The 25,905-nt window shown below is 41.3% G+C and overlaps 1 protein-coding gene across 1 annotated transcript in view; it reads left to right on the top strand.

Annotated features, from left to right (window-relative positions):
• The window catches only part of LOC119566990 (complement factor H-like), a 53,084-nt gene that overhangs the window by 17,091 nt on the left and 10,088 nt on the right, over positions 1–25,905 (top strand). The window contains exons 7-16 of the mRNA XM_043520697.1: positions 43–219; positions 1,548–1,721; positions 3,450–3,632; positions 5,152–5,334; positions 9,043–9,225; positions 15,554–15,733; positions 16,527–16,736; positions 19,750–19,926; positions 21,466–21,642; positions 23,113–23,289. Coding sequence (XP_043376632.1) covers positions 43–219; positions 1,548–1,721; positions 3,450–3,632; positions 5,152–5,334; positions 9,043–9,225; positions 15,554–15,733; positions 16,527–16,736; positions 19,750–19,926; positions 21,466–21,642; positions 23,113–23,289 — 1,821 coding nt within the window. The remainder of the gene's footprint in view (positions 1–42; positions 220–1,547; positions 1,722–3,449; positions 3,633–5,151; positions 5,335–9,042; positions 9,226–15,553; positions 15,734–16,526; positions 16,737–19,749; positions 19,927–21,465; positions 21,643–23,112; positions 23,290–25,905) is intronic.

Here is a 25,905-nt window from a genome sequence, read left to right as displayed (position 1 = left end):
ATCTAGTTAATAAAAATAACTAATCTTTCTCTAATTCTGTAGAGACATGTAGAATGCCTGCTTTTGAGCATATTCATTTCAACACCAGCAAAATGGTGTTTTTGCCTGAAGACATACTGGAATATGAATGTGCAGATGGATACCAAACATTAAATAAAATCTCAAGGGGTCACACAATATGTAGCATAAATGGATGGACTCCAGAGCCCCAATGTTTTGGTAAGCTATTTTTTTTGTACTAATGAAACGTCTACACTGCAGAATGTGTTTCTTTGAATGGGTTTTGTAGCGGTTTCATTTAATAATTTAAATAAATATGATTTAGGTGCAGGTTACATTGTGAATAATGATTGGGTGGAAAAAATTGATGGCTCCCAGGGTAGTCAAGAATCATTAATCCCATTTAGTCAGCAATCCCAAGGAAACAGTGTTCTTCATAGATTAAGATTAAAATATCAACCTCATTTCCCATTTCCTGGCTTTCTTTGAAAATTTGGAATAAACTATGTGGGTGACATTATTGATGGTGCACAGTGTGACATCTGTTTGTTGTATCCCTCCAACTTCATTTCATAGACTGTTTTTACAGATGATATAGGTAGTGTGGGAAGTGGTAGAGATGTACCAAGACCACAGCAAGAGAAAATTCTCTTTGGGCTATTGGAAGCATCAAGTACTGTGTCTCTTGAACCCTAATAGTTGTGGTCAATCCCCATCTGGAATCATAAGGTGTTCCTGAGCAGGCTGCAGGAAGCCCATTCCCTTTTATGGAGCTGAAGTATCTGTACAGAAACACCAGGGCCTGGAGTGGGGGCCGAGGGTTTATGGCTGTTTTAGACTGGGGGACGTGTTATGGTTTTACTTGCCATAGTCAGTGGATTTTTCGAGAATTAGTAACTTGTATGTTAGCTAGTTAGAGTGCTTGAATCAACTCATGCAAACAGAATTTTTACTAAAATAAGAAATACTTATTTTAATATCTGCATTAAGATTTTATTGTAACAGGGAAATCTAAAGGCCTGATGGAAAATACTGCAGCTTGAAAGGTTAACTTCATCAGCTTATTATTTACAGTTCACCAAATATAATTTTGCTGAGTGAAGCCCCAGGTCAGTGAAAATGGTCTGTTTTTAAAGTTTCCTGCAAAATTATTTATAATTGAAGATAGAACGTGGGGGAAAGATGATGAAAATTCAAACCCTCATTTATTAAGGTTCATCATTTGCCTTCTGACAAATATCATATTATGCCCTACAGCTTGTTTTTATTCATTTTGTTTTGCCTCCTTGTCTTCTTTTCTTCCCCACCTGAGATGGGAATCTTATACTTTTAGAGAGAGATTCCCAGTCTATCCTCCCCAGGACTTTTCTTCTTGCTGATAATCAAAGCCTTGGTCCACACAATGGGAGCCTTTCCATTGATTTCAACAGGCTCTTAATCAGACCCTAAATTATTTTGTTCCTATAAGCAAAATTATTGAATCCTTTTCCATAGGTGTAGTTGTTACAATGTGATATTTTCTTTCCTTCCCTCACTGCCATCTTTAGCAATAGAATGTGAAATGGTGATGCTGGCTCATGGAGAGACTTTTCCCAAGAAGGACAAATATCTTAATGGAGACGTGATGACATTTTCCTGTGCAAAACGTTACACCAGAGTAGGACCGGACTCTGCTCAGTGTTATTATTTTGGATGGTCCCCAGCACCTCCGACATGTCAAGGTAAATATTTACTCTCAGGTTATTGAAAAGGGAGAATAGTAATTCATCTGACTCTTGAATACTCTTAATCTTGGGGTGGGCTTCTTCTGTATTGTAACCTCTCCTCCAAGTCAAATCATTCATCTGTCCCCCTGCTAATGCAGGGACTGTTGCCTTCAGCACATTTTCATTGTCTAGTTCTAAATGCCCTGACTAACTGAGTTTTCACCATTTACAGTGGGAAACTATTCCTGAACCTCATATCTCACAGTTAGGATGAAATTAAGAAAGGAATTAGAAACATCCTATTATTCTTAGCTATGCATAGTGGAGAGGCCTGTTGTCTGAAAAATGGACAGGTAAAATTTACACGTATAAAAGTCCACTCAGACTTTTCATAGCAATGGTTAAAAATTACAATATATCTGATCCAGAAAAGGATAGGCTGTGCCTACCTAGTCCCTCTGTGTTGTAGGCGAGGGGCATAAGATAACCTTAGTGCATACCCCTATTTCCTTTCTAAATTATCCAGATCATGCCTCATTGTTTAAAGTAGGGTACTGTCAGGGTATACCCCCCCAAATCTGAACTCTAGGGTACAGATGTGGGGACCCGCATGAAAGACCCCCTAAACTTATCTTCTACCAGCTTAGGTTAAAACTCTTCCAAGGCACAGTCTTCTGCCTTGGACAGATGTTGCTGCCATCACCAAGTGATTTTCACAAATATTCAGGGAAGGGTCACTTGGAAACCCTTTCCCCCCCAAAATATCCCCCCAAGCCTCTTCACCTCCTTTCTTGGGGAGGCTGGAGAATAAAATACCAATCAGACATGAGCACGGACCAATCCCTTGTCTAAGGACTTTGGAATCAAAGGATTATTTTTTAAAAAAGAAAGAAACATCTGAAAACTCAGGCTTTAGGGATTAAACACCAAAAATAACTTTCTTGGAGTTCAGTTTAAAGGTTACAAGCAAAACAAAAGCACCTGGGGTTAGCACAGAGGAATCCACAAACCAAAACAATCAAAGGTTCCTAATCACATCTGTCTTAAATTTTCCTGTGCTACTTACATATCTAGGGTTCCAAATGAGGCATTTCTAGGTATGATGCTGATGATCTTCCATACCTGGCTTAAAGTTTACAGCATGTTGCTACCTTCCCCTCTCTCCAGCCTGAAAGACAAAGAACCCCCACTCATTTTTCCAATTTGAAAGGGTACAGCCTCCCTATTGGTTCCCCTGATCAGGTGCCAACTCAGGTTAAGCTTCTCTTAACCCTTTACAGTTCAGGCAGTTAGGGTTCAGCTGCTCAGGAGGATCCTATAGCTACTGACTGGCTGGGTGTCCATTAAAGGGAGTTACCCCCCACCTCATTTATCACAGGTACTAACAATGCAAGCTAATTATTCATAGTACGGGGAGGTGTTACGTAAACTTCTATCACATATCTATACTGGTGTTTTTCTACCCAGTCCAAAAACCATCTCACTCCTTGCTGTTCTATCCTGGAGTAGAATCTACTAATTGTGTGGAGTGAGACTAGGATGAGCCCTGCAAAATCATTTCCACTTGTGACCTAAATCAGCATTTGAATCCAAATCTCCAGAGATGTGTGGTCACTCACTAAGACATTTGTGTCACATTTCCCCACTTGCAGGAGTGAATTTGTTTTCATCCATGTTGATTATAGAGTATTTCTAGTTGTGCCTAATATTATACTAAATATTCAGATATTCTTTTTGTTCTAGTGGAAATCAAAGATTGTGGGCCACCACCCAGCATTACCAATGGGAATATTATCAGTGAACTTCATGAGAAATATCAGCATGGTGACTCAGTGGAATATGACTGCAACCTCAGATTTAAAATGATCGGATCAAAGAATATAGAATGTGTTGATGGAGAATGGTCATCTTCACCCGTTTGCATTGGTAAACTATAGATTTTTCACTCTTAAGATTAGAAAACTATACACAATGAGGTGTAACATGCTGGCTGGTGTGCAAAGTTTCGGTACCATAGCCCTCTGTGGGATGGAATCAGACCTGTGAAAGTTTGTGACAGCTGCATTCTTTAGTGAGGTAGCACTGGAAAGACTCCAGCCTTAATTGAAGTCAATTAAGCAGTTTCTCTTAGGGATTACTTGGGCGGCAATTGTTGGGCTAATGAGGCAATTTATTCAGTAAATGGGAAGATATATCTGGGAGGAACTAGGAAGTGAAGGGAGAGGAGAGAAAGCTGTGTGGAATGCTTTTCCAGTTGTATACTGAAAACTAAAAGCACATGTGGTGAGAGAGAAACAGGCTGTGTGTTTGTAGCTAGGTAGCAGTATTCACACAGTAAGTGAAGGGATACCCTGTGACAAAGTATGTTTATTACCTTGATGCCTAATATGCTACCCAGGGACCAACTGTAATTTGCAGGATCTGGAACGAAGGTTGATTAGGAAAATTGTAAGCTCTTTGGTTCTGTGTTTGTACCATGCTAGCAAAATGGGGTCCTGGTCCGTAACTGGGGCTCCTTGATACTGCAATAATGTTATTTATGAGTGCTATATGGCTAGTTTACTACTCGTACCTTGAGGGAGGCATTTGGTATGCATATTAATTCTTATAATTTTAAGAATTAAAAATAAATGCACAAAACTATAGTATTTTCTTGCTCTTGCAGTTTATTTGAAAATCAAATAGAGTTTTTTGTTTGGATTCAGCAGCAGTGAAGACCTGCAGCTCCAGGAAATAATTACAGATCTTTTCATAAAATAAAGAGATACTATGAATGTTACCTATTTATAGAGAATCTTAGGCGCACGGACAAAAACGGTTGAAAGGCAAAGAGGTGTGGAAAAAGATATTTGTGCAGATCAGTAATGGAATGCTTCCTGGGGGAATGTGTTGTAAGGAGTAATTTAATAGAGGGAGGGGAGGTTGGGTAGCGCATAATAAGCGATAAGGAATCCTAGGTGTAGGGGTGGGCATGAAATTAAGCACAAACTAAAAGTGAAATGAGAGGAAAAAAAAGCAGCTAGCCAGGAGATTTTGTGATGAATGTAGGTAGGTGGGGGTAGGCAATATGGGGCAAAAAGACAGGTAGTAATGAGATTGTGCTGAGCCTTGGAAGTGAGAGTAAGGAACCTGAATTTGTTGCAGTCAAAGAGAGCCAGCAAAGGAAAGAATCCAGAGAGCAGTGATGTGGTCACAGCAGGAAGGGAGGGAAATTATTTTAGCGCTGGTTTTGCTGCAGATTGGAAGATGAGAAGCTGAGCTTGAGGGAAGGCAGGAAATATGCCTGCAACCTGAGATTTAAAATGATTGGATCAAAGAATATAGAATGGGAACAAGATCAGGTCCTAAAATAGTGATTTTAATATTTGCATTAAATTTCTTTTATGATATATCTGTAAATGTGACAAAACTATAATATGGATCATTTATGTTCTTTACCCTACAGAAGAGGAAAAACTGTGTGTACCACCCCCCAGTATTGTCAGAGGGAGTGCTATCAATGTAAACCAGAACCAATATTTTCATGGTGATTCAGTGGAGTACGGCTGTGAAGGAAACCTTGAAATTGTTGGGACAAATATCATAAAATGTCTTAGTGGAGAATGGACATCTTTACCTTCATGTGCTGGTAAACTGTCGTTAGATAACACTTTAAACATCAATGTAACTTAATTTTATTTAAAGATGTATAGAGTTTAATAGTATTTTCATAAATATAGATGAATAATGTGGATATTGTATCCAAAACCAATTATATTAAAATAACATCAAGGTTGCAAAGTCAAGCACTCAAAAGTTAGGAAATACACAACTGAAGGTTGTCCATGTATCTTTCATTCTGCCTTCCTGGACATGTGTTATGTTATAGTCTTTAATCAGATGAACAATATACTATATTTTCCACAAAACCCCAGCCTCATTCAGTGAATGAGAAGTTATTCAACATTCCTTTTTATCCTCTACATTCATTATGTGGCCACGGCCTTATTTACTGCACACCATTCAAACCCTGCACTGAATAGAAAACTACTAATTTCCTGCTGGATGTTTCTGTGTTTCTCATCATAGTATTTGAGCACTCCACAAACATTAATACATGTGTTCTCACAACAATCCTGTGAGATAATGGGGAATTATTTCCATTTCACAGGTAGGAAACTGAAATACAGACATTAGGGCTAAAATTGTCAAAAGCGTCCACTAATACCAAATGAGACACCTAGGCTCTAACTTTCCACACTACTTCTAGCAGTTTTATAGCACACTGTATGTTAAAAGCACAGCTCCCATTGACTTCAGTTACAGGCATGAGTGCTCAGCAGTTCTACAAATCTGGCCCTAGATGTCTTGTGGTCAACTGTGAACATTTAATTGACTTGGCTAGCACCATATAATAATTCTTTTACAGAGTCAGGGATACAGTCCAATTCTCTTGGTCAGCATTCAACTTCTTGAACAATGAGACAATCCCTCCTCTTCAGGAAATTTCCTACCTCATTCTTTACCAGCCTTCTAGTGTGAAGAGTTGAAACAAGGTTCCTAAGACCAGTCTCTTTTACTATACAACCCTAATTCATCCTCTGACCAGGACCGTCCTTTGGACTGAAGTCGGATGAAAAAAGTATGTGATCATGTAATCAAAGACTGTAATTTAATGCATAATCACAAGGGAGCCAAATTAAGATTGAATAGGTAACCTTCATTCTGGCACTTCCTAACATAAGATTTTTTTTTTTGGATGCCATTTCAAAATTAAATAACAAGAAAACTGTAAAAACAGAAATTCCATTATGTGGAACCATTCTGACATTCAATTTGTATCATCGGCAAGGTTTGGCTCTTTGGATCCACTGCACAGACTTCTGAGTTAAAGGAGGCTGTCCTCCTTTGTGGATCAGGTACTATAGAAGACATACACTCTCCCAGTGAGTTTCACAGATATTTGAGAGCAAAGAAATATAGAAACTCAGGACTGCTGGATTTAATTCCAGGTTCTGGATAGGAGTGTATACTAGTGATTATAGACCCTTCCACTGTCCCACCCCCTGCTCCTATCCTTCTCCTGACCCCTATCCATCAGGCCCCTCCTGCTCTTCCTCTATACTCCCACCTTCCTCTCTGTCTATACCTTTTTGCTGGCTCCTGCCCTTTGCTCCTATATTCCCCTAGATCCTCCAGCTCCTGTCCCATCCCCTTCTGTTCCTATCCAACACCATCTGTTCCTATACCTTGCCAAAACACTTCCTCTCCCTCTACTCCCATCCTCCCAGATGTTGTCCCCCCTTCCACCACTGTCTCCCACCCCCAAGTGCATTTCCTCACACTCTGACTCTGCAAACCCCTCTCCCTGTACCCCACCAACCTTCCGTTTCTCACCCCCTGCATACTAAATCAGGCTGCTTCCTTATTCTCCTCACTACTTGAGCACTGTAAGTTAACATCATCTTCCCTTGCGCTCTTAATCTTCCTGTTCTCAGTTCTGGATCCCAACAGGACTACAGCAAACTGGAGCAGTAATTGTATGGAAAGTCCTGCTCCGCTCCTATCGCTGCCGAATGCAGTGTGTTCACTCACTTTGTGGAGATGGCACGTGCACAGTCTGGTCACTCATAGGAGCTCTAAGGACATGGAGCATGTCTTTTGAATTGTCTTTTGAGCTCGTGTGAGCTGAAATTATTCAAAGGTTCATACATTGGCCATATTTAGGCAGTATTTCCCAGGAACAGCAAAAGGCACATCTCTGATGCCAGGATGTCCCCTCTTGCCAAATTTGAGATCCATGCCTCAGTATGGAGGAGCTAAAGCTTCTAAAAACATTCTTACAACCAACTCATTAACATGGGCAAAAGAATGTGTTTTTCATTTACTTCATTCTTAGAAAAGGCAGAACCATTTTACTAACACTTTTCATACTAATAACTTCATAATGACATCATCATATCAATCAGAATTCATAAGTTGTACAGAATCATCACGCCTAGCATAACAGATTTCAGCCTGAACAGTTTAAGTTTAACAAAGTTCTAGTGTGAAGAGTTGGACAATCTTAATTTAGGCAGCTCTACCTGCACCGTTTCTAATTATTTGGAGAACCGTTCTCCACCTGGCATAGCTCCCGTATTGGTTTCATGCTGGATTTTCTCTACTATGGCTCCTAGTTTGCAAAGACTTAGGCATTAGTTTAACTTGACACACCATGAATAGTCCTACTGAACTCAAAGGGGTACTCAGTGTGTAAATGTAGCACATAAGTAAGTCTTCACAGTCCTGGCGTCTAAATTTGTTCTGGAGTTTCAAAAAAGTTTGACCCCTTGTTTCAATGTATCTTTCCAATAACAGGCAACTTTGTAGCATCCCTGGGACTTTTAGGATGTAAGGGGCTATACAGTGGGTTTGTTTATTTATTTGTTTACTTTATGGAATTTTCCAATAACCTCAAAAATATTTCCAGGATGTGAGAGATTAATCCCACCCTCTGACCTCCTGTATGTCTGAAGCCGGTCTTTTCATACTGGAACTACTTTTGTGGCCTTTTCTTCTAATTCTTTCTTTCAGTTTCACAGGCTACTATAAGATAATATATGGACTATGAAAATCAGGTAATTGCACTAAAATAAGATTTGCATATTTACAAAACCAAGAAAGTAAGTAAGTCACTAAGGAGCTTTGGAAAATTGTATCCTGTATTCAACCCAGTGGTCAGTTTGCTTAGCTTGCACAATTATCTGACAGGTTTCATAGTGGTAGCCATGTTAGTCTGTATCAGCAAAAAGAACGGAGTACTTGTGGCACCTTAGAGACTAAAAAATTTATTTGAGCATAAGCTTTCGTGGGCTAAAACCCACTTCATCGGAGAAGCCTTCATTATAACTCCCAGAAACTCCTAATTAAAGACACAAGGCCTGGTTCAGCACATCAACTTTAAGACACATACTCCTTTCTTGGATACTGATTGTTTGAAATAATCTGCTGATGGTGGTACATTTCTCTACACAGTGATAGGGTTTGAAAAATAGCAGAAGAAAAAATCAAATTAAAATTTGGTTGTTCTTTCACACATTTAAAGGGACACTGTTAACTTAAAAAAATCACCTTCTGTTAGAAAATATCTTGCCTGCTATTGTTAAAAGCACACAAACTATAAACACTGGAGAAAACATGCTTTTCCTTTGATCTCCTTCTGCTAATAATCTTGGACATTACTTGTAACAATAGTAGGTACAAAATTTTCACGTAGACACATCTTCAAGTTGATGGAATCTCTTTAAATGCATATTTACTTGACAGGTTCTTTGATCTATAACATATTTTAATTTTTGTGTTGGGTTTTATTTAGATCCATCTGTCAAATGTGTACTTCCAAGGAATCTTGAGAATATCAGATTTTTATCGGTTTACAATTTTCAGAAGAGTTTCTATCACAAAGATGTTGTAAAATACAGATGTAATTCAGATGTCAAGAAACTTAAACAAACAGTCTGTGAATATGGGAAATGGTCACCCAAGCCAGAATGCATTGGTAAGTATTTGCATTTATATAAAATTGTTGCTTTGTTATCCAGCTAAAGAATGCTAATTTTATTAAAGCTACTATTAATCTAAATGAAGTTCACTAGTTTGAAAAATAGGACTGATTTAATAATTAAACCATAAATTTGTTTATATGCTAATAGGAAGAAAACACTGACCAAATACTTTTTAAATTGCAGAAATAATTTGACATCCTAAACAAATGACTTTTGGCTCTTTACTATGAATTACTTTTGCAGAACAATTAAGAGTCTGAATAAAGTACTTATTGCAATGAGAGTTGGTTTAGTTTCTCTCTCTCTACATAGAGATGATGTCTTCTTGATCTGCAGTGCCATAAGTGAATGCAGATTACATAGACCTGACTTTTGTGCTGTGCTCAGAAAGAAACTTTAAACAAACTGTAGAGTTTTGGGGTCAGTGGGAGACTGCTAAAGAAAATGTCAGACCAGTGTGCTGAGCTTGTGCTAGTGAGTCTCTCTCTAATTAACTTAATCCTGTAGCAGAAGAGAAAGGGGACTCCAAAGGAAATGATTTTTGCCCTACATGTTTAACTCAATGGTTTACAAAATTTGTGTTCTCTGTGGAAGAAAAGGTGGACTCAGTATAGTGAGTGGTTTTATTCTCAGGTTACTAGGGTTGAACCGCATTTGAGGTACATGGAGACTGTGATTAAGGCCAATAAATATCTGTGGAAATGAAACCTCAACAAATGCAAAAACCTCTCAATAAGAGGAGGAGGGGGGAGGACTAGAAACTCTGGAAAACCAAGTGAGGGCTAGATGTGTTTGGTTTCTGTTTGTGATATCATTTTGAGCCTTCGTGTAATACAATCCCCATGCATAAATCTGGAAAAATGGATAAACTAGGAAATGCTGCCAGTTTGTCTGATGTTGGACAAAAATAGAATCCTGGAGGCTGCTAGGGCTGCAAGTGACTTAATTTTGTGGTGTAGATAAGCCCTAAGTCGACTTTATCTAATTCGAGCTCGAGCCCCCGAATTAATGAAGTCGATTGTGCTTGGCCACACCATGCTCATTGTCTCTCTGGAGCGCGTCCTCACTAGTAGCGCCTGGATCGATGCACAAAGCAGTGTATCGTGGGTGGCTATCCCAAAGGGCAACTTGCCGCAGTGTGTTTCAGGAAGTTTGTGTATGCCTCATGGGACCAAAACATTGACTCAGGGAAGAATAGGAACATTACGTCAATATCCCATGATGCACTGTACTTCCTCCCTCACATCAGCGGCAAACAACCACGTGGTTTTCGCGCCTTAAAACTGCCACACGCATGCCATAACCCCAGAAGCATGGAGCCCGCTCACCTGTGCATTCTTGCTGTGAGCATCTCAAACACCTTGCGCCTTCTTCTGCAGTATTTCCAGAGCCAAGGTAGGGTCCACCGCGTGGAACATAGCAATGTCCTGCAAGCAGCCCTGCTGCAAGCCATTAAAAAAACTCACAGTTGTTGCTGGCAGTCAGAGCAGCTGCACTATGTTGAGCGCTGTTACTGGTCCTGTGAAACAAGCACTGGCTGTTCGGATCGGATCATTTGGCAGGTATGGGATGATGAGCAGCGGCTGCAGAACTTTCGAGTGCGGAAGGTCACCTGCCAGGAACTTTGTGCAGAGCTTTTCCCTGCCCTGCAGTTTAGCAACACAAAAATAAGAGCTGCTCAGACTGTGGAGAAGTGAGTGGCAATTGCTATTTGGAAGCTTGCAATGCTAGACAGTTACTGGTCAGCGGGGAATCAATTTGAAGTAGGTAAATCAACCAATGGAGCTGCTGTGCTCCAAATGTGCAGGGCCATTAATCAACTTCTGTTTTGAAGGGTAGTGAGTGTGGGAAATGTGCAGAACATAGGGGATGGTTTTGCCTCGACGTGGTAGGGTGATAGATGGTACGCATATCCCCATCTTGGCACCAGACCACCTTTCCAAAGGGTACATAAACCGAAAGGTGCAACACTTTTCAATGGTGTTGCAAGTGCTGGTGGATCATGGGGAGTTTCACTGATATCAACCAGGCTGGTCGGGAAAGGCTCATGACGCACGCTTCCTTGAACTCAGGTCTGTTCAAAAAGCTGCAATCTGGGACTTTCTTTCCAGACCACAAAATTGACATTGACGACGTTGAGATTCCTATAGTTATCCTGGGGGACCCAGCCTACCCCAAGGCTCATGAAGCCATAGACTGGACGTCTGGACAGCAGTAAGGAACCATTCAACTATAGGCTCAGCAAGTGCAGAATGGTGGTTGAATGTGCCTTTGGTTGTTTAAAAGGGCACCGGAGAAATCTACTAACAAGGTTGAACCATAGGGAGGAGAACATCTCCATGGTTATAGCTGCCTGTTGTGTGCTCCATAATATCTGTGGAAAAATAGGGGGAAATTTTCTGCAGGGATGGGCAGTTAAGACAGGTCACGTGGAAGCCATTTTTGAGCAGTCAGACACCATGGCACCAAGAAGAGTACAGCGAGGCTTTGAAAAGCCTTTTCAGTAATGAGTCACAGTAATGTGAACTGCTTGTCTGCATTGTGCTTTCCCAAACCTTCACCTGGCTTGTATCACTGTCCCTGTAAAGCCAAACCCCCGCCCAAGCATGCTGCTTCCACTCAGTAAAGAACATTTATTTCTCGAATCCATTTACTTTATTTAACAAACATAAGTAAAGAAGGAGAGCAGAAAGAAAAGGTAACCTTGGGGAAAAGGGGTTGTAAAGTTGGAAAGTGAAAAACATTTTCAGCTGTGTAACATAACACCTCATTCCAGACTATCAAAGGTGGGTGAATGGGCGCCTTCTGTTCCTTGTACCCTCCCCCCCTGAGTTAAGCGAAAGGGATAATGGACTTTTTGCCCACGCCTCATGGAACGCTTGCGGGAGGGTGATTCTGGCCCAGGCGATGCTGGCTGGCTGTCCACCAGGTTCTGCAGAGGGACTCAACCCTCCTGCTTCTGTTCCTGCAGTTCAACCAGATGCCTCAACATGTCTGCTTGGTCCCTGATAATCCGAAGCATCTCATCCTGCACCACACGCTCTTGCTCATTGGAAGCTTTCCTGCTTTCCATGACCATTTTCTAACTTTTTGGACGCTGAAATCCTCCATGCTCTCAGCTCTGCGTCAGTTGTCCCAGAGGCATTCGTTATCTCAGTAAACATGTCCTTCCACGTTCTCTTTCTCCTCCATTCTAATCACTGAAAGTCTGCTTTCAGGTGTTGATGACCCACCGAAGGACACATCTCTAGCTTTCAGAAAGGGGAAAAAATAAAGGAGCCACTGTACATGAATAAAATGTTTCCCTAGCAAGGCCGTTTTCTTTAAAAGAAAACCCTTATTACACTAGGTGCAAGCCATAACATAATCAGAATCCATAACCGTTCACTGTGCTGTTTGCTGCTCCAGTGAGTAGTGCCCCCTTCCCCCCCCCCCCCACCTGCGAGTCTTTTACTTTTAATGAGAACTTCCCCTGTTTCCCCTAGGCAACCCTATGTGATATCAGTCTCCTGCGGGTAACAGAGGTGGAAAGGAAGGAGATGCTGCAAGTGTCTGTCCTTATGCTGTGTACTGCAATGATGCCAGCATTAATTCAGGAGTTGCATGGGAAAGTGTTCTACCATGGTGGAAGAAATAAGACTGCCCTGCCCAGAAATCTTCTGCAAAGGATTGCAGAGTACCTCCATGAAAGTTTCCTAGAGATATCCATGGAGGATTCCCGGGCTATCCCAGTCCACATAAACAGTCTTTTCCAGGGGCCACCCTCTGCATAGCTGGAGCTGCCTCTTGTAAGCAAAGAACCGCAGCACCTCGCTTTTTCTTCACAGTAAACATGCAATACCACTGAACGTGTGTGCCCACTAAAGTTTAACTGGACTTTCCTTTTAAATGTATACTCATCAGAGGTGCCTTCCCTGGCATCACGGTGGACCACCATGCTGTCCTGCGACCCACAGAGCTCCAGGGTTAAAAATATTTCCTGGATCTCAGGGAGAATTGATCCACTGCTCGCCTGTCTCTCATTATCCTCCTCCTCCTCCTCTTCCTCATCCACCATATAATCCTCCTTGTTGTCCCTAGACTCACACACCTGTGAGATGTCCATGTTGCTTGTGGGGGTGCTGGTAGGGTCACCCCCGAGAACTGCATGCAGCTCATTGTAGAACTGGCTTATGTGGGGTTCAGCACCAGAATGACTGTTTGCCTCCCTTGCCTTCTGGTATGCCTGGTGAACTTCTTTTATTCTCACACAGCACTGCTGTGTGTCCCTCATGTAGCCCTTCTCCCGCATTCCATGAGTGATCTTTGCATAGATGTCAGCATTTCTTCTGCTGGATCGGAGCTCTGCCTGCACAGACTCTTCTCCTCACACAGTGATGAGATCCACCACCTCCTGTGCAGACCAGGCCGGAGTGTGTTTGGGGCATGTAGTCTCCATGATCAGCTGTGCTCAAGCTGGCACACTCTCAGTGCTGATCAAACAGGAAATGGGAATTCAGAAGTTCCCGGGGCTTTAGCAGGGGAGGGGCTGTTTCCTGTGTACCTGGCTGCAGTGCAGCAGAGTTGAGAGTGATCTCCAGAGCAGTCATAGATGAGAATTGTGGCACACCACCTGGAGGCCAATTAAGTCAAATTATGCAACGCTGCGTCTCTACTACCTCGCAGTTTGCCCATGAAAATTGAACTAAGCGCTATACCTCTCGCAGAGGTGGATTACAGAAGTCGACATCAGAGGCGACTTAGGTGGAAGTAAATGACTCGGTAGTGCAGACACATATATTCACAGGTCAACTTAAGGCGGCTTCCTTCGACCTAACTCTGTAGTGTAGACCAGGCCATAGCTTACAAAGGCCTGTTGTTTCCTGACCTGGGACCTTACAAGGGTCCTGATTAAAGACTCTGTTCCCCTCAAATGGACACTTGAGGGGCTCAAAAGAGAGCAGTCATATTTCCTATTAAGTTCCAGGTTTTTCATGAGGACCATCCTTGCACCTCTTTGTTTCTGGGGTTTGTCAGGGACTGGAATGATCCCTGTGTATGTCAGAGCAGCCCTTCCTTCCTCAACATACCCATACATTGGTACACTGCTGTGTGGGATGATTCTGAGTGGCATCAGCCAACTCTTTTCTATTTGAGTCCCCCTTGTGCCAGTGGTGAGATCCACCAACTTAGAGCGCCTATAGGCCACTAGGTCCAGTATAGACAGACTGCAGGGAGCATCAGAATGAAGGCCGTCATTTCACTTGTGAACCCGTTACCCGGGGTTTTCAGAACCTCCAACAGGGGCAACTTAACTATTTCACTCCAGGCGGTGTAAGGAATAAATCAACAGGAACACAGCACTTCCGTCTGATCAGATTCATGCTACTAAGCATGCTCTATCTAAAATTACAGTTTATTAGATTTAAGCACACACAAACATAAGCAATAGGTTTAGATCATCCCAGATACTTACCTAACATCTGGACTATGTTTTGAATAATTGAATAGTATTCAGTTATTCAGTATTGAATAATTAACAGCAGGTTTGCAGTGGCCAGTTGCTCACCCACTGGGGAGAAAGGGTATCAGGAAAAATGTCTCTCAAGATGGCTTCAGAGGACTGCTCCCAAGTACACTCTATTAGCTAATGTTTTATAACTAACTTCTACAAAACACATAGGTCATAATGACCTCTACTGGATCATCACTTTTCTAACTTTTAATATCAAAGGTGTCTAGATTCAAAGTTTTCCAGCCACCAAGGTTTTCACACTCAGTTTTTTACTTGTCTGTCCCCGCCTCCCATTCTGATAAGCAGAAACTGTAGCTAGTTTTGACCTTGTCTCTAAAAGCCTGTCTCCAAATTAACCCTTAACTACGTGGTATTCTATTTCATTACTTCAGGGTGGTGGAATGCACACAAAATGGTTGCAATTAGCTTGATCATATTCTGGGGTATACACACCCCTCAAATCCAAGGCAACAAACCAAGCACTAGAGCTATGTGGGAACTGGCATTTCTGTTCCATGGAAAATTTCACATTTTAAAAAAAAATTCATCCCAAGTCAGAACAAAAAATCCAAAATGCCATTTTTTCCACAATTTGAGAAGAATTGAAATAGAATGTTTGAAAAACTCTGGACAGGGAGCTGATCAGCCAGCAGATCTTTGTGATTCAGCCCCATATGAATATGATGGCAATTAAAAGTGGAGAATGGTTACTAAAGATCTGTGGTACACTCAGTTTTTCATCTAATAACTGATCTTATTTGCAATGAACTGTCACATTTACCCTATTTTGAGCCATGAGATCTGACTGAAACTGTCTTTTGTTGAAGAGAATAAAAGAAAATGCCCACCTCCCCCTCAGCTACCAGGAGCTTCCAAGATAACAGAGAAAAGAAGCTATGAGACTGGTGAAAAAATAGCTTTTACGTGTCTGGAAAATTTCAAGCTTCATGGAGTGAAAGAAATAATGTGTGAAGATGGGAAGTGGCAGTCACCACCGCACTGTATTGGTCAGTAGGATGTTTTATTCATGTTTTTGTTTTTAATACAGATTTCCTGAAATTGAATGAATCAGACAAAAAACACATTCAGTAATAACTGTCATATTGTTGGAGCTGATACACACTGGGCCTAACTCTGCTCCCATTGAAGTAAATGGTAAAATTCCCACTGACTTCAAAGAAAGAAGAGTTAAGCCAGTACTGAGCTTTCTTAAAAATCCCTCACTTAATGCACCCCTCAGCGTGTAGGTGTATGTTCAGCTCTTATTTGGGGCTAGAAACAAGATGGAATAATCACACTTTAATGAAACTCTTCAGCATTATCCAGCTTTGGTATATGGAAAATTTTTTGAGCATACTGAGAAGCAGGAATTCAGTCACTTCATCACTGTTATCCTCATTAACTTGGGGTTAAGAGGAAAATTTTCAGTGGACATATTATTGCATAATTTTCCTTCATGGCGGTTTTATAGCTTCTTCAGAATTATCTAGTTCTGGCCAAAGTCAGAGAGAAGATATTGCACCAGATGGACCATTGGTCATGTTCAGCATGACAATCCCTGTGTTTCTGTTTGACTGAACTGTGCTTAACTTACACGGTAACTGCTTCAAATGTTTATTATGGGGCTGGCCAGAGGATTTGTTTGTAGCATTTCTTAATTTGAGCCCATACAAGGAGTCCTGCAATAAGAACAATGACTAGAACTTACATTCACTCAGCTTCACCTTTTGTTCTTTCAGTTTTAGATTACATGTGCATTTGATATGTAAATTTTATTGTTAATTTTTCTCTTCCAAACAGAAAAAAAATCATGTTTGCAACCATATCCTGTAGAAAATGGTGAGATTTTAAGTCTAGAAAATCAAAGCTTAAGAATGGAGCAACCGGGACCAGTGACTTATCCGAATGGTGAAACATTAAAGTACATCTGTAATGCGGGCTTCATGTTAAGAGGCCCGTCAGAGATAACTTGTAATATGGAAAAATGGACCTCACCTCCTGCCTGTATTGGTAATTATACTGTCTGCTGTGTTGCGTTTCCATTAATATTTTTTCAGTAGAGCAATCAAAGAGCCAAAGTCTCTGCTAGTGTAATTCCAATGGGTTCAGCAAAGAATTTGGCCCGGTGAGCTTTAAGTGGAGGCTAAATGATGGTGAACAGGAACTCTTACATTTGTTTAGATTGTTGTGAAACAAACTTCTAACTGAAGGATTTATTTAAAAAAAATGTTTGGTTTTTAAAAACTGCCTCGTGAAACTTATCTTCTGTCCCAGTGATTGCTCCCTCTTTTTTACTTCTCTGAGAAAATGAGACCTCTTCTAGCAGTCTGCCCTGCAGGCCCCATGAAGACCATAGGCACATCTGTTTCAGCAGGCTAATGTTTCCTGACAGCTTCCAAACAGTCACTGGTGCCAGCTATTTCCACTGTCAGTTCTTCTCTACACCTGGCGTCTTCATGGGTCAAAGGACCAGTGTCAGGAGCTGGTAGTGGAAGAGACTGGTTCCTACTGGAGTACAGACTGTTACGTTTCACGGACTGAGTGTTCTGAGTTTACAACGCCAAAGAGCCAGAGCAGAACTAGCTGTACCCAAAAATCCCAACCTGCCCTGTATGCCACACAGGAGCTGGAAATTCTCTCTCCTCCTTGGCGCAGTATCATGCTATGCCCATAGAAAACGATAGACATCAGCCAGTGTTCAGGTGGTAGCAATCGCCTGGGAATTTGCTTGTTCACAGAGTCAAAATAACTAAAAAAACTGTACATTTTATTTTACTTTAAAATATACTAAACTATGACTGAAGAAATTTTGTAATTGGATGGAATCAATCCATCCAAAAAATAAGAATTCTTTTATAGCTTTTATAACTTAAGTTTTTATAATGATTCAGAAAACGGAGCATATATATTTGAATAATCTTGTTTTAGTAGAGAGAGAGAGAGAATATGTTACCTGATGGGTATTTTCCATCTTTCATTACTATGATTCTACAATAGAAGACAGATTTTTCTAACTTTCTGATAATTGGTAGGGTCATTTCCCTCAGTCATTGTCCAATGTACATTCCTAAAGTGCTCACAAAAGTTTAGTACATCCAGCATTTCTGCTTTGGGATGTAATTGGGATGCTGCAGTAAGCACTGTACCTGTACTGCATCTTAGCAGCAAAAACTGACATGCCTTGAACAAAGATGGCTCATGAATAAGGCGTGCATTTGAGCAAGGTGAGGTGCTTCTTTACACTTTTAGAAAATGTGTGTTGTTTTGTGAGATGCAATATAGCACAGAAATTAGCACTTCCAGCTGGAAAAGGCACATGCATTGATATCTTGTCAGTACAGAACAATAAGGAGCCTTTTGTTTATTTCACAGGGGAAAGGGACCCATCATTTTGTACTTATAGCACTCATCACTTGCATGTGACAGATAAGTCAGATTAAGGATCACATTCTAACCAGTCCTGGCATAAGCTCACAACAAATTCCCGGATTCCTCTATATTTAATAAATAGACAATTTCCAGTGATACTTAATTTTCAAAAACATGGCCACATGCTGAGAAGTGAGTCAACCTCTTATGTATACGTTAAAACAGGAATTTTAATGTGACTATAGGGTCATTCCTGTAATTTTGACTTTGTTGGTAAATATGTTTTTATGGAAAAGCAATAGTTAATTTGGGGTTTCTTCTTGAACATTTCAATTTTTCTATAATGTGAACCTCCCCATGTGCTGTCCCTGGGATGGGGAATACCAGGGGAGAAGTAACATTTCCCTCTATGCAATGCAACTTTTATAGGTGTTACAACCAGGGCTTTACAAAAAAAATGTATTAAGCCAGTCTACATAATAGTGAGTGCAAATTCCAGCAATGGCTGCCCAACCCACAGTCATGGTCTATAATAATCACACAGTCCTAGGACTATTGAAATGAGTATGTGGTATAGCACTGGGCTGTCTAGTCTTGTGGCTAAGGCACTGGACTGGGACTTCAGATATCTGGCATCTGTTCCTGATTCTAAAACAAATGTCCTTTGTGATCTTGGGCAAGTCACTTAATCCTTCAGGGCCTCAGTTTACCTTCTGCAAAGGGATAATACTTATTTACCTCAGAGGGCACTATGGAGATAAATTAATTAAAGCTTGTGAGATGGTCTGATGCTATTATGATGGGTTCTATCTTTTCATCTCTATAGCATTAATAAGGGCTTGTGTACATGAGGTAGTTGCCCAAGTTTATCTTGAGTTGTGATTTTAAACCTATTTAGTTAAACTGGTGTATCAGTCTGTGAACTCTCTTATGTCCCACGTTCAGTTCCCTGCTCCACCACAGACTTCCTGTGTGACTTTGGGCACATCACCTTTTTTCTCTCTGTGCCTCAAATTCTCACCTGTAAAGTGTGGATAATAGCACTTAGATACCTCACGGGTGTGTCATGAGAGTAAATACATTAAACATTGTCAGTCACTCAGATACTATGGTGATGGTGTCTAAAAAAGTTTATTTCAGTTTAAACCAGATTCAGTTTAGTCACAACAGGTTTAAATGAAACTGAAGTGAGATACTTAAATCAAAATAAAAGTGTCTACAGAGGAGTTTGCACGGGGTTAAAGTAACTCAGTTTAAAAAACAATTTAAGTTACAATGACATGACTTCTCTGTGTTGACAAGGCCTAGCACAGGACAGGCCATTGCATGAGAAATCCAGGAGACAAGAAGCAACCAGAATTGCTGATCTTAGACTGAGGCAGAAACTAAACAAACACAAAAACTGAATTCTAATTTATTTAGCGTTTGTTTATTTAATTAACCAAGTATTGAGCAATTTTATTTAACAGTGCACATTGTGTAAGTTTCATACCCATTCATGTCTCAGTGAACATTTCTGAGTGCGGCTTGAAGCCTCTATTCAAAATTTCTCTTTTTGTATCTGAGCACATTGTTAAACTGGCTTTATTGAATTAAGGTAATTTGTGAGAGGGTTTCACTCACTTTCAATTTGTGTGACTATTTATTTTTTCAGAAATGCCATGCAGAGATGCACCGGATGTCCCCCATGCTCAGGCTGAAGGTAGCGTAAAGACTAATTATGAACCTGGTGAAACAGTGCGCTATCAGTGCCACCCAGGTTTTGTTGCTGTTGGATCACAGGAGGTAACATGTAAAAGAGGGCAGTGGACCCAGCTACCTGAATGTCAAGGTACAGTGTGTAGTTTGATTTAATTGTCAGGAACCTATTATAATATTATAGGCACTCAGATACCCAGGGGATGATGACGATTATTTATTTGAATTAGTATAGTTCCTAGGATCCTTAGCCATAGACCAGGGCCCCATTGTGTTAGATGCTGTGCAGACGCAGAACAAAAAGACAGTCCCTATACCAATGTGCTTACAATCTACGTATAAGACAAGAGTCAACAGATGGATACAGAGTGTACTGGGAGTACAAGGAGACAAGAAGACACTATTGGCTAGCATGACAGACAGTGGTATCAGCACACCAATGGCCTACGTTGTCAAGTTTTTTTGTAGGCATCATGGAAAAGGAGAATTTAAAGGTGGGATCTGAAGGAGGATAATTAGGTTACGTTGTGAATGTTTATGGGGAGTGTCTCCCATGTGTGAGGGGCAGCATGGGAAAAAGCATGAAGGTGCTAGTTTGAAAATGGAACACGTGGGCAGTGGAGGCTGGCATCATGGGCCGATTGGAGAGGAGCATTGAGAGTTTGTTAGTGAATGAGAGATGGTGGGATATTTGATGCAATAGTGAAGCGGGTAGCCAGTGGAGGGATTAAAAGAGGTGGGTGACATGTTCAAAGGGATGGGATCGGAAAATGATCTTTGCAGAAGCATTCTGAATGGATATGACCAGATCAAGAGTGCATTTGTCAAGACCAGAGAGAAGGTTATTTCAGTTATCGAGCTGAGTCAGAGAAACAGCTGGAGTAGATCGATACTTTAAGGAGACTGCAGCAGCCAATTCAAAAATGGAGCTTGAGAGCAGTATATTGTGGGATGGAACAAGGGAAATTGTAGAAATTTGGGGATCAAGTACCCACAATTTCCTGAGAAGTCTATAGGTATCCCTAAATAAACAGTGATTGCTGCACAATACACAGGGACAATTCCCCACAAGGTGCACCTGAAGGCAGTGCAGAATACACTGGGATTGGCTACCCACAGTACCTCGTGCCTTTTGTTGCATCAGATAGATATACTGATAGACTCGATAAATACTTTAGGAAACTTGACTGTTTTGTCCTCTGCTCCTGCAGAGGCAACAGAGGGAGCAGAAAGTTAACACCAAACTCTGTTCCATGGCTGTGCTTCATTCACTGGCAAGGCTGATACACAAATGCTGATAACTTCAGATATGGAAGGAGCTGCGAGAGGATTTGTTGTTTGTCAAATGAAAAAGGACAGAATAGGAAAGCAAATTGTTTTTCCTCCCAGCTTCTAAGAAGAGAACTTAAATGCATTTTTAAAACTATCAAAAAGTTCTGCAGGTTGTTTTAATATATTTCAATTTACTTATTTGTCACAATATAGAGTCCAGTGCTGCAGCCTGTGACTTTTTTTTGCCTGAATAAGGAATACAGAATAAATGCTCTCATCTCACATTTACAGATTTGTTTCATTACCTTTGTTATGAGAGTGCCTGGAGTTTTCTTTTATGGGCCATAAAGTATAAGATACTGCACAAAAGTGTTTCACATTGATAAATCTCCCCTTTCAGATGTAACATGCGGAGATCCACCTGCAGTTGCCAATGCTGAGATCATAAACCATAGACACAGAAGATATTGGCCTGCTGAAAGAGTTCAGTATCAGTGTCATGAAGGTTTTGAAAGTCATGGACCAAATGATGTCACCTGTATAAATAGGGAATGGTCACAACCTCCAACTTGCGAAGGTAGAGGTTTGAATTTTTATTAAAACAATTTATGCCAGATTGTACCTGCCCAGTATATGGGTGTCAAGTAAGGGAAGGAGGTTGCAGAATCCCTTCTGAAACATCCCTGGCAAGCAGAGTCTGAATGAATGTCGCTACTACCCTCCTTGGTTGCAGCTCATTTTCCCCAGTCCATGGCTTGTCAGCTCTATGGTCTATTGTGTAGAAGGATGGAGCAGTGGCCCTGCCGCCCTACCCCTTTTAGAACAATGTACCACTAGTAGAGAGAAAGCAGGCCTTACATGCATCTGAGCATAGGGATTGAAATTCTCTCTGGCCACTATGTAAGCTATTCAAAAGTCGGGGAAGGGTCCTTGCACCCTTGCCACAAGTGAGCACCTGTATTAGGGCCAAACAGAATCCGGCCGTTAGAATGGGTACAACATTCAGTACTTCACCAGCTCAATGGACAGTTCAAAGAGAGGGGTCATGCAGCCCTGCCCTTAACATGCTTATTATTAATTTTGCCAACTTTGGGTAAAATCACAGTGTCTCCTTCACTCCTCTCATAGTCCATATGGACATCTGTAGGTGACAGAGTCTGCAACTAGTGTCTCCTTTAAAACAGGAAAGGAAAAACTTTAAAAAAATGAAGTGTAGGAAAAGTTAAATTTGAAATGAGTAAAATCAAGGTGATGCAAATATTTTCAGCCAAACAAGCTGACTTTAAGATTTTTCCATTTGGAGAAGTTAGGAAAAAGACTTATATGCTGTTTCTTATGTTTTCAGCCCCTCAATAATTCAAAAGTCTGTCTTGTTCATCTTTTTTGAAGGATGTGGAGGGAAGTTCTGGTGTCCCTTGAAATCCCAACCCATTCCTGTCTGCAGTATTCTCTTTGATATTCTCTTTGTGACTAGGGCTGCAGCTGATTCAAGTGCAGATAAAACTAGTCATTGATAAAAATGTTAAATAGCATAAGGCCAAGGACCGATCCCTATAGGATCCTGGTAGAGACACACTTGCTTGATGATGATTCCCGTTACAGTTATATTTTGAGACCTATCAGTTTGCCAGTTTTTAATCAATTTAATATATGACATGTTAATTTTGTATTGTTCTAGTTTTTTAATCAAATTGTCATATAGTACCAAGTCAAATGTTTTACAGAAATCTAAGTCTGTTACATCACTACTTAACAAAACTTGTAATTGCATCAAAGATATATCAGGTTCGTTTGACAGGATCTATTTTCTATAGACCAAGGGTATTTCAGATTAATTATATTAATCTCTGAAGTTAAAAAGGTTTGTCAATTGGTTTTCTACAATTAAAAAGGTTCTGATAAACTAAACACAATAAATTACATACCTTGCCTGGAGGATCTGAACAGAAATGATACACAGCTAATGAAATGTCATTAAAGATTTGGTTAAACTGAAGTATTTCTTGGAAATGTCAGTGACTGTAAATGTGCCCATGTATCTTTTCAGATATGACATGTGGACCTCCACCTGCAGTTACTAATGGTCAGATTCTAGAGTATGGAAACCAAAGGTATTTGCCTGGTGAGAGAGTGCGCTATCGATGTCAACAAGGGCTGAGCCTCATTGGGTCACAGACAGTGACGTGTCAGAAGCAAAAATGGTCAGAACCACCAGAATGCAGAGGTATTTTATTTTATTATTTATACATATCCTAAAAATGAAGATACTGTTGGAATCAAAAGCTGCATTCATACTAAGAAGCTTTTACTTCTCTCTGTATCTTTCTCCCTATATTACAGAGATTGGGAACCTTTGGCACGCAGCCCGCCAGGGTAAGCCCCCTGGCAGGCTCAGCCAGTTTGTTTACCTGCTGCGTCTGCAGGTTCGGCTGATCGCAGCTCCCACTGGCTGCAGTTCTGTGCTCCAGGCGAATGGGGGCTGCAGGAAGCGGCGCGGGCTGAGGGATGTGCTGGGCGCCGCTTCCCACAGCCCCCATTGGCCTGGAATGGCGAACCGAGGCCATTGGGAGCTGCAATCGGCTGAACCTGTGGATGCGGCAAGTAAACAAACTGGCCCGGCCCGCCAGGGGGCTTACTCTGGCAGGCTGTGTGCCAAAGGTTACCGATCCCTGTTATATTATGTGACTTGCAAAACATGCACCAGAAAAAGAAATATATTCTTCATCATGCTAAGGGCCACAGATCCATTATGATGGTTACTTCAGTCTGCTTGCTGGAGTTTTTCCCTTCAGTACTGCTTCCTCTTCTGAAGAGCTGCATACAGTCTTCTGCGGGAAAGCGAGGCCAAAAAAGCCAAAGGCAAAAAGGAAGTTCTGTGTCTCCTGCTTCATCCCACCCCCCTTTTTGAGTAGCTCATTGGGAAGCTCTGTGTTCTTGATGAACAGAATGGAGTTTCCATCTCACAGCCCAGTCTGGGTCGGGGTCAGCTTGAAATCTGTCCAGGCACGAAAGATAGAAGCCAGGCAAGGAAAATGCAGTTCTGATTCCAACATGCAGGAAGCATTTCAGCAGCCCAGGTGCAATCACCTCTGTTCCCTCCAGCAGATGGAGAAAGGGGCAGGTGGAATTTGAAAAGCCAGCTCCAGTGGCAAGTAGTTCCCACTTCCATGCCCCCATCTTCAAAATAGCAACACCAGAAAGACAGTGTAGCAGACTGAAGATTGCAATGGCTCCACCTCGTATAGGATCACAGAAAGGCAGCATTAGACACAACATGCACAGTGCCACCATCATGTAGCTGGGTAAGGGGCATTTTTGCCCAGACCCCTTCCTACTCCTGCCACTTGTCAAAGGTCTCCTAGAGGTCTCCCACAATATTCCAGGCTCAAGCCTTCAGAGGAAATGCAGACCCAGGTAAACCTCATGTGTCAGAAAGGGGTAGAGCATGGGGACCTCCCATCTTGGGCAAGTCAGTCCTAAGGCATCAGGCTTCTGGAGAGTTCATTTTTGAGCCCAAACCATTCCTTGAGGGAGCCATAGGCAAGCCCCAGAGTGGGATGTGAGTCATTAAGCCAAACCTCTCTGTGGGGAGGGAGAACCCTACTTATTCAAAATATTTTTTGAACAATCCCTGAGCCCAATTTCTTGCCTCCCTCTGAAACAGGAGCACAGGACCTGTCCCCGGGACTCTTCTCAATTGATGGGTCTAGGTTTAATAAAATAGTCACAAGTGCTCTCTTTCTATAATATAATCTTTTCATCCTTCCCAAAACTGGGACAGAACATGCCCAAAGAATAAAAAAGAATTCAGGTTTCACACTTGGTTTTCCCCATACACAATCTTCCTAGGTTCAGTCTCAGCACATGAAGTTTAATGGTTTCAGCATCCAGATTCAGAATACCTGCAGCTTTCAGCCTTTAAATTAACAGCATAACAGTTGCAGTATACTGCCCTCAGCTTCCCTGTCTGAGTATCCTGGCATTAGTTCTTAACTAGTTCCAGTTCACAGGCCTCAGCCCCACCAGCACACACAAGGCTCCCACTCTTGTGGAATCATCCACACCTTACAAACTGAAGAAACCTGTTTTTATTTGGCCCTTCCTCTGTCCTGATTGACCCAGACTCTATTTCCTCACCTAGTGTTTCAAATCAAATCCGGGGAACTAGTTCTTGCTTTTCCTGGCTAACTGTTGTCATGACAACCCCAACTAATTTCCCAATGTCAGCGCTTGCTAAACTCTGGGACTCATTTAATTCCCAACAAAAGTGAAATAGGAAGTAGAACAACAAAATTTTGCAGCATATACGGACATAAAGCAGAGGGGTACAAATACCAAAAACGAATATGATCTCTCATACGCCATCTCCATTTGTATCTCATTCACTCACTCATGCCACTTGCAACAAAAGAGTTTTATCAACAATAGAAATTTCTTAAAGGGAAAACACCTCCTCAATGTATATCGCACCACAAAGTCCCAGACCACTCTGTCACAGGGCCAAACACCTAAGACCAAAGGGTGAAAAGGGGGTGTCAAGAAATCTTCCTTTCCAGGGAAGGAAGGCCTGATGTCTGAATCTGTGTCAGAGGATTACAAACAAGTGCATGAGGGATATATAGCTATAGTTTATCTGAGGCAACCTCGGACCTTCTGAGGAACTTTTATAGCATTCCAACTGAAAGAATCTAGCCTTTGTTTATTTTTAACAAACATTCCCATTTTACTATACCACAGATAATTCCCCCCTTTTGCACAGGGATGACAACTTTTTCAACTCCAGTCATTGCCATTTGGTCTCGAAAGTCTTCCAAAGGTCCAATAATATTAATAATGGTTT

This window comes from Chelonia mydas, chromosome 8 (genome assembly GCF_015237465.2).
Source record: "Chelonia mydas isolate rCheMyd1 chromosome 8, rCheMyd1.pri.v2, whole genome shotgun sequence".
Taxonomy (NCBI): domain Eukaryota; kingdom Metazoa; phylum Chordata; order Testudines; family Cheloniidae; genus Chelonia; species Chelonia mydas.
Note: the sequence above shows the minus strand (reverse complement) of the source record. Positions and strands in the feature narration are given on the sequence as shown.